General features: G+C 50.5%; 1 protein-coding gene across 1 annotated transcript in view; it reads left to right on the forward strand.

Moving 5' to 3' along the window:
* SIK2 (salt inducible kinase 2) overlaps positions 1–6,783 on the forward strand; it is a 34,493-nt gene extending 27,710 nt beyond the window's left edge. The window contains exons 11-15 of the mRNA XM_036397416.2: positions 251–535; positions 775–938; positions 1,390–1,536; positions 2,898–2,989; positions 3,448–6,783. Of these exons, the coding sequence (XP_036253309.1) occupies positions 251–535; positions 775–938; positions 1,390–1,536; positions 2,898–2,989; positions 3,448–3,973 (1,214 nt within the window). The 3' untranslated portion in view covers positions 3,974–6,783. The remainder of the gene's footprint in view (positions 1–250; positions 536–774; positions 939–1,389; positions 1,537–2,897; positions 2,990–3,447) is intronic.
* The last annotated feature ends 2,498 nt before the right edge of the window (positions 6,784–9,281 follow it).

Raw genomic sequence — 9,281 nt, forward strand, 5'->3', positions numbered from 1 at the left:
TTGTCAGGATTAAAAAAGCCCCTAAACCCTTTCCAGTGAACATCTGCAGAGTGTCTGGCTGCTGCAAGGTACTGCAAAAACCCAGCAGCAAATCCCCATTATTGTACTGCAATTTTCACGTGACAAATCCTTTGTCCAAATTGATTTCTTTGGATGTTCACTCTAAGATAGCCACTGTTGGCAGGAGTAGCTGGAGTCAGTGGTGCTGATTCTCACTTTCATCCTGGTTTTTGGGTTTTTATTGCCCCAGGGAAAGTCTATTCCTTGGATGAGAACTCCTCGCTGGGCAGCATCGACTCGGAGTACGACATGGGCTCCGTGCAGAGGGACCTCAAATTCCTGGGCGAGACCCCTTCCCTGAAGGAGATGGTGCTGAGCAGCCAGCAGCCCCCAGGGGTGACCTCCCCTTTCCTGGGGCTCAGGCCTGCCAACCCAGCCATGCAGGCCCTGAGCTGCCAGAAACGAGAGGCTCACAACCGCTCCCCCGTCAGCTTCCGCGAGGGCCGCCGCGCCTCCGACACCTCCCTCACACAAGGTAACTCCTCTGTTCCACACCACCCTGCTCTTTCAATAGCCTGCTTTAATGGCAGTGACAGCCAGGCACTGCAGGAAATGCCCTCTGTGCTCAGCCGTGGCTCAGTTATCACTCAGTTTATCTCCTGTGCTAACCAGAAAATCAGATTATTCTGACAAGGGGGTTTTGCTCTTTTCTTTTCTTTTCTTTTTTCTTTTCTTTTCTCTTCTCTTCTCTTCATTCCTCTCTCTCCTCTCCAGGAATTGTAGCATTTAGGCAGCACCTCCAGAACCTGGCACGAACCAAAGGAATCCTGGAGCTGAACAAAGTGCAGCTGCTGTATGAGCAGATGGGATCAGAGGAAGAGCCTTCCCTGACATCAGCTGCCACCCAGCTGCAGGACCTCATTAACAGCCCTGCACAGGTAATTAAAGCAGAACTCGAGCTCCGTCTCAGTGCTGTTGGGACAGATCAGCAGAGGATGAGGTGGTGTGGAGATCTGGGAAGAGCTGATGCACAGATTAAATGTGCTGTTCTCCTTTCTGCCTTCCCCAGACTGCAGAATTCGCAGCCTTCGCCCACCCCTGTGGTGTCAGTGAGGGGCTCTGCCAGCTTCCCAAATCCAACAGTCACTGCTTTCAGTCTGAGGGGTGTTTGAGATTTAGCAAAGGCCAATGACACCTTTTCTTGCTGGAGGCACAACTGCAAGAAGCAGATTGCAGTTACCCACAGATCGACGTGCAGAGTGAGGGTTAAAGAACTCCCAGCGACCCATTTGCAGTGGAACAGGAGCACAACAGAACCTCTGGCAGGGAAAACCCTCAAAGCAAGGCTTAAGGGAGCCTTTTCTCAGCTTGCTCCTCTTCCCCCTGCAGGAGGAAGGCTCCCAGCAGCAGCAGCAGCAGCAGCAGCAGCAGCAGCAGCAGCAGGAGGCTCCAGCTGCTTTCCCCAGTGGTGCACAGCCCCCGCTGCTGGCCCGAAGGCAGAGCCTGGAGACTCAGTACCTGAAACACCGGCTGCAGGTACCCCTGCCCTGCCTGGGAATGAACACCACACTGCCCTGCCTGGGAATGAATGCCACACTGCCCTGCCTGGGAATGAATGCCACACTGCCCTGCCTGCCCTGGGAATGCCACACTGCCCTGCCTGCCCTGTGAATGCCACACTGCCCTGCCTGGGAATGAATGCCACACTGCCCTGCCTGGGAATGCCACACTGCCCTGCCTGGGAATGCCACACTGCCCTGCCTGGGAATGAATGCCACACTGCCCTGCCTGGGAATGAATGCCACACTGCCCTGCCTGTGAATGCCATACTGCTCTGCCCTCCCTGCTCTGTGAATCCCACCCTGCCCTGCCCCACTCTGCTCTGCCCCACTCTGTGAAACCCACAATGCTCTGCCCAGCCCCACCCTGCCCTGCTGTCCCCTGTGAATCCCACACTGCCCCACGCTCCTCTGCCCTGCCCTGCCCCGCCCTGCCAATCCCACCCTGCCCCACCCTGCCCTGCCCATCCCACCCTGCTCTGCCCCACCCTCTGAATCCCACCCTGCCCCTCCCTGTCACTGTAGGACATGAAATAACACGATGCCCACACGCTGTTTTTTTAAGGTGGAAAAGGGCAGTTTATTTTCTGGCTCCAGCATTTATAGATTTCCAGAAGTGACAGTGGGTTGGAGGGTGACAGTGCCACCTCTCCAATGACACTGCACAAACCAACAGTGCATCAAATTTCTCCTCCTCCATAAAAGAATGCAAAACAATCAGTTATTTACAGAAAGTGTGTGAGTCTGTTGCAAGAATGTAAACATCAAAAAGCTTAAAAAAAAATGTTAAAAAATCAAGGTAACACTGCCCCACCCTGCCCTCTCCTGGCCTCAGGGAGAGCTCTCAGAGAACAGCTGACCTGGGAATTGCACTGTGGTTTTGTGACCCTCATTATGCCAAAAGTCCATTCTTGCTGTTTTCCTGCCCAGCCTGGCAGTGTTTAATAGCTGCTGCTGAATACAGATTATTGCTGTAACATCCCAAAAAGGTTCTGCATCAGCACCTGAGGAGCCACTTCTTAACCCCCTGGGCCTTCCTCTTCCACACCCCCTTTATTTCAAACCCATTTTCATATACCTTTAGTTCATAAAAAAACTGTTTTTTCCCCAGTTTCCCAGCTTCTTCCACTTGGGAAGAAGCTTTCCATGGATTTTTATGGCATAATCTCTCCTGCAAAAATATTGCCTAAGGGTCAGAAGCCAATGGGCAGCATTATGGGTTTAGAGAGTGGCTCTGTGGACAGCTGGGCAGTTACAAGGGTAGAAAATGTTTCTTGTGCTTTCTGGACTCATTGATTAAATCAAAAGGCATTTAAAGCAGCTCTGCTTTCCCTGCAGAAGCCCACTCTGCTCTCCAAAGCTCCCAACACCTGCCAGCTCTACTGCAAGGAACTGCCCCGGAGTCTGGAACAGCAGCTCCAGGAGCACAGGTGAGAATCCCCCAAGTTAGGCACAAAAATTACGCTCAAGAGTAATAAAAGAACTGGAACTCTCCTTGTCCATTTAGAAATGATCTAAGAAAGGAAAGTTTCACTGCAAAACTTCTTTTAAAAGCAAGAACAAGGCCTTCCATGTGTTTACCAATTTCTCTGCCCGATCTTCAGCTCCCAGATTCCCCAGAGCAGTGAACAGGAGGCTTTAAAATACAAACACAAAAAATGCATCTCATTCTGAACAAACTGAATTAAACCATGCATGGGGTTAGCTTAAAAAATTGATAGAGTTATCAGAGGAGATGTGGATAGAGTTATCAGAGGACAGTTTGATAACACTGCAAGGTGGTAACTTTGCTGTGCTGCAGCAGTCATTGAGCAGGATTGCCCGGGGATTGGAGCTGTGTGAGTGGCCCAAATGGCCAAAATAACCATTTTTTCTGTCCTGCCTGCAGGCTGCACCAGAAGAGGCTGTTCCTGCAGAAGCAGTCCCAGCTGCAGGCCTACTTTAACCAGATGCAGATAGCGGAGAGCTCGTACCCCCGGGCCAGCCCTCTGCCCCTGCCCTGCCCGGAGGAGCTGCAGCCCCAGCAGCAGCAGCAGCCCCAGCAGCAGCCCCAGCAGCAGCAGCAGCCAGCCCAGTTCAGCCTGCAGCAGCCCCTGAGCCCCGTGCTGGAGCCCTCCTCGGGCCAGCTGCGCTTCGAGCCCTTCCTCAGGCAGTTCCCCAAGGTGCAGCTGGAGCCCAGCCCGGGGCAGGGCCAGCCGGCGCAGCCCCTCCCGTTCCCCTACCAGACTTGTGAGCTGCCTGCTGTCCCCTCTGCCCCCCAGAGCCCCGGGGCACTGCCTGAGAGCCAGAGCAGCTCTGCAGAGGCTCAGCCCAGCTACGACTCCCTGCCCCTGCCGGAGCTGCCCGGACTCTTTGATTGTGAGATGATGGAGGCTGTGGATCCCCAGCACGGTGGCTATGTCCTGGTCAATTAGCACCCAGGGCACGCTGGAAGGACACAAGGAGAAGCATGTGAATTTTTTGGTTGGTTTTTGGTTTTCTTTTTTTTTTTCCCCACCCTGTTCCTACCCCCCCCCGCCCCATCGAAGTTTTTCGACCCTCACATTGACAGGGGAACTGAAAATCCACCTGGCTGCAAGGAAAATAAAAAAGCAGGAGGTGTTTGGCCCCAGTGGCAGGGGCTGGAGAACAGGGAGTTCAACAGCAGCTTCATCCCACAAAGTCTGCGTGGAAGGAGGCGAAACAGGAGAATTTCAGAGGAAGGAAAAAGCCCCTTCTGAAAACATTCGGGGAGTTTGTCAGCATTCATCCACCATCCACTCAGAGAGAGGAGAGTGAGTGCACACTTCTCGTACTTCTTGGCAATAAAAGCAATAGTTTTCACTGAAATTCAGGGTAGATTTGGGTCTGTGCTGATGGCAGCTGAAATCCTCTGGAGAACAGGAGCACGAGGTGGAATCCAAGGGAAGTTGCACTTGGGTTGAGCTCCTGCTCTGGAATTCCTCTGTGGCCAGCCCTGAGCATCTCAGGCAGCCTCCAGTTCCTCCTGCTGGCACCCAAACAGGATTTCCCAAAGCTGCCAAGGAGCTCTTCACTGTCTGCTGAAGGAATCTGGACCTGGACTTTGTCACAAGGAACCTGGGATCGTGTGGAGAGACCTCTGGGTGGGGATTGGAATTCTGGAGGATCAAGGATGAGCCAACAGAGACAGAAGGTAAGAGAGCCATGAGAGAGAGAGCAAGAGCTGCAGGAAATGGAATTAAAAAAAAAAAAAATTAAAATCCACCTGGGTGGCTTTTAAAATCACCCCCTTTTTCAGGAGGAATTCTGCTGGCTGGAAAGGATCCGCCTGTCCCTGGGTTGCATTTTAATAACAAACAAGCAAACAAAACTGTGTTTTGAATTTGCAGTATGTGTTGCTGGTGGTTTCTTGAGCTTTGTATATTTGGACAATTATTTAGGGTTTTAGAACTTTAAGGATAAAAAAAAACAAACAATGAGCTTATAAAAAGTAAAAAAAACACCCCTGTGAAGTGATAGTGCTGTGCCTTTTTCAGTTCTTTATCAGCCTATATGCTTTTTTTCTGAAGAAAGTAGACAATACCCCATTTATATCCCTGCTGTGGCCAAAGTCCCTTCAGAGCACAGGTCCCACCATGTGGGGCATGTTTAACTTCCTCAGTGCTTGAATGGCTCGTGTATATAGGACACTGAAAGTATCACAGCAATATTTCAGCATCCAACTCTTGATGTGTCAACCATTTCAAGGGATGCTCCAGCTCCACCCGGAGCTGTCTCTCCACAACTTTCCACTCATGAAACCCAAGTCCCAGGAGGGGGGAGGCTCAGGGAGCTGCAGGAAGCTGAGATCTCCAGTCTGAGGTTTGGCTCTGACCCTGAGGTGTCGTGGGCCAGGCCAGGGGCCAGGCCAGCCCTTTCCTGAGCAAACATTAAGCACAATTGCAGCTCCATCAAAGCACAAAGAGAGAGAGAGAGAGGAACTGTGCTGATCACACCAGAGTTTGCTGGAAGGTTTGGTCTTTGATACTGCAAATCCCCAGGGCAGAGGGAGGTGAAAGTCAGCATTTACAGCAATAAGACCACATTAAAACATGGAATAGGAGGGGTTTGGGCACCCTGTGTGAAGGGAAGAGGGTTTAACGGGTGACAGAAGGCACCTGGGCCCTGTGTGGGCAGGCAGAGACAGCTCTGGAACCTTCTCTGACACTGGCCCGAGCCAAAAGTGCTCAGCTTCTGCCTCTGCTAGCACAGGGATCCTCAAGGCAGCAGCAAAGGAGAGCTGGAGGAGCAGGGATCACGAGGTAAAGATGGCCAGAAAGCTGCTCTAAAGAGAAAAGGGTTTTGTCGTGTGGTTTCCCTTCAGAAGGAAACCTGCCTGACACCCTGGGACACCCAGGCCCAGCCACACCTGGAGGGAAGGAGCCTGACAAAATCTGCAGCAGGACAGAGCAGGAGCGAGGAGCACACAGAGCCCTGGCCCTGCCCTGCCCCTGCCCCACCCCAGAGCACAACCCACACCTGGTGCAGCGGGGAACCTGTGCTCAGAGCTGGGCAGGGAAGGCTGGGGGGCTGCCAGAACAATAACCACTTCCTTCCCCATCCAGCTCCGGGAGCCCGCACGTTTCAGGGCTCAGAAGATAAAAATAATTCCGTTCTGGAGCTCTGCAATTCATTTATCAGGATGTGCCAACCAGCGTGAGCTCCTTGGAGCTTTGCAGGGCTGGGCAGGGGGAAGCTGCAGTATTTTTTAATGTAGTTTAGACTGACTCCTTCCCCTCAGCCAAAAGCATATTTAACATTTCATGTAATTTCCTTTAAGCCAATTAGGACTAAAAGGCTTCTGAAGCCTTCTCATACAGAGAGGATCCATTGGGCACCACTTCCCACTCCTTTGAAGTGGCTTTTTTGTTCCAATCTCTTCTGTTCTAACATTAGAGAACTGTGTACACTACTGTTAGAGTAATTATTAGCTTTATTATCTTGTACTACAGCCTCCTTTGAAGAGACTTTGGTGTGATGTATCTGGGGTACAAATTTCATACGGAGAAAAGTGCAATATGTGTGTGTGTGGTATGTTCTTTAATGTATTTTTTTAAGGATTTAGAGGGTTTAGTCTCTGCTTTGGGATAAATGCACTAGTTTTGTGAGCTCCAGTTTGGCAAGTTCATCTGTAGTATTTACATGCAACTGATCTGCTGGACTCTGTAAAGCAGTTACAGTGTATTAATACAAAATAAAGAATATGTGCATTTCATTTTTTAAATTTCTAGTGAGCTAAAGCAGCGCCTGCCACTCTTGTCTTCATTAGGGTCAAGTTATTTTCTCTCTGAGGCACCAAAACAATTGATGTCTGCTGCAAACACTGGATTTTCTAGATGAGGTTTGCTCCCCATGGTTCTGACACACTTGGGGTTGTTGGTACCACTGACTTTTGCCAGATATTAATTTGGAAAGACTGGAAAACTTGGTGCCACAGGGTTGGCACTGCACTTTGCACTTTCGTTAACAGAAGGCTCGTTCAGAATTAATTAAAACGAGATTAAAAAAACCAGTGGAAAGATCCTCAGCAGCTCTTGTTTTAACATCACTAGTGACAATCCTGTGACCCTGGGACTGAACTCAGTGCACACAGCTCTGCTGCTGAGCTGGTTTGGAAAATCCAAAAAGAGCCTTGAAATTGTACCTGAATTCACTGAATTCAGGCACAATTTTAAGGCTGCTTCTATTATTCAATGTACACAGCTCTGCAGCTTAGCTGGTCGGGAAAATCCAAGGAAAGCCTTAAAACTGTCTCAGTGCACACAGCTCTGCTGCTGAGCAGGCTTGGGAAATCCAAAAGAGCCTTAAAATTGTGTCTGAATTCAGTGTACATGGCCCTGCTGCTGAATTGGTTTGGAAAATCCTTAAGATTGTGCCTGAATTCAGTACACGCAGCTCTGCTGCTGAGCTGGTTGGAAAATCCAAGGAAAGCCTTGAAATTGTGTCTGAATTCAGTGCACACAAGCTCAGTGCACACAGGCTTGGAAAATCCAAAAAGAGCCTTAAAATTGTGTCTGGATTCAGTGCACCCAGCTCTGCTGCTGAGCTGGTTTGGACAGTCCTGAAATTGAGGAATATCTCAGACTGACTATAAGATTACAGCAGGAATTAATTCTCCTCCCCTCCCTTTCTCCCTCCACTGCTGGACGAAGAGCAGGAGTGGAAAATGAGGCATAAATTCTGCAACCCTGCCCCTGATGGGAAGGTGGCCAAGCAGGTCACTGAGGGGAAAGAGCTGCAAGCTCAGCCAGCAGAGGTTTTTGCTGATTCAGGTGATTTTCTGATGGGAATATTGCACTGGAGGGGAGGTCAGATGGCAGAGAGCTCATTTGAAATGTGACGAGAAGAAACTTTTAATTGGGCGACTCCCATAGAGCATCAGCTGGGAATTTGAGGCAAACCCTCAAAGGGATAAAAACTGGGAAATGAGTGGAGAAATAAGGGAAATGTTTCTGCCCCCAGTGCTTTGAGGATTCTGCTGCTTGCACCTCGAGGTGCAGAGAATAACTCAGTGCCACTGGCTGGGGTTTGCAAGGCTAAAGGAATGGACTCTGTGTGGGCTAAACCTGATATTCATCTGGTTTTGGACAGGTTATCCTGATTCTCAGTGGTTAAAAATTAGCAGAACAAAAAGTGAATTGTGGAAAAGCCCAGACACGCAGGCAAACCAAGAAATTTGAGGTTAATTTGAGTGTAAAACCACAAGATTGAGTGGAAACTGAAACCAAGGAAGGAGCATCCTCTAATTCAATAGAAACGGCCCCTGATGAAAAATCACACCTGCAGCTCCAGCAGCAGAGAATTCCATCCATTGCTGATAATTGAATAACCACAGAAAACCTGTGCCTGCTGGTAGAAACCCCACAAATCTTACAAAGGACAAGAGTTAACCCTGGGGGCAAAATAAACGGTGAGTGGGGGGTAAAGGCTGAGAAACTGGAGCCTGACAGCTCCAAAAGGAGCATCCAAAGCCCACACTGAGCCCAGGGCGACCATGGGGACACCAGCAGGGACGCCCTGAGCACAGGAAATCCCAAAAGGAGCACACACCCCCACGGCAGCACGCTCAGGAATGTGGGCACAAGGCTGCAGCAGGTTTCATCCTCCTTCATCTCATTTTAGGAGTTCTCTCTGCCCGTTTTCCCAGGGTTTCCAATCCAGCCTCCCTCCCAGGAAAGCTCCATTTTCCCCAGAGCTGTCACTCAGTGTTTGCTGAGTTTCAATGTGGGGCTTTCAGGAGAGACCTCTCTGCTCAAAAAGCTCCCTAAAGGTGGTGATTTCCTGCCGGGGAAATGCCAAAATGTGGTTTTATGGAACAGCCCCTGCTGGGGTGACTTCTCAGCAAATAAAGGCGAGGGGGATTTGATGAGGATCTGTGCGGGGCTGCCTTGCAGAGCAGCAGCAGAACCTCTCACACCCGGGGAGCTAATGGAAGGTTTGTTCCCAAAATACCCCCAAATGGACATGCACGGGGCTGAGAGGGCCCTGCCAAGCCCAGGCCCATTCTGGGAGCTCAGAATTCCCTGTGGAGAGCAGGGCTGGGAGCAGAGCTGAGGCAGGAGGGGAAATAAAGCAGGGCTGAATCACCTGGGCCTGCCTCCCCTGGGCACAGGGGGCTGCTTCCATGGAAAACTCCTCAGCAGAGCCAGGCAGTGTTCTCCAGGACCACCAGCCCCAGCAAAATAGTACAGAATGAATATTGCTACGAAAAGAAATTCCTTC

Source organism: Molothrus ater, chromosome 22, assembly GCF_012460135.2.
Source record: "Molothrus ater isolate BHLD 08-10-18 breed brown headed cowbird chromosome 22, BPBGC_Mater_1.1, whole genome shotgun sequence".
In the NCBI taxonomy this organism is placed as follows: domain Eukaryota; kingdom Metazoa; phylum Chordata; class Aves; order Passeriformes; family Icteridae; genus Molothrus; species Molothrus ater.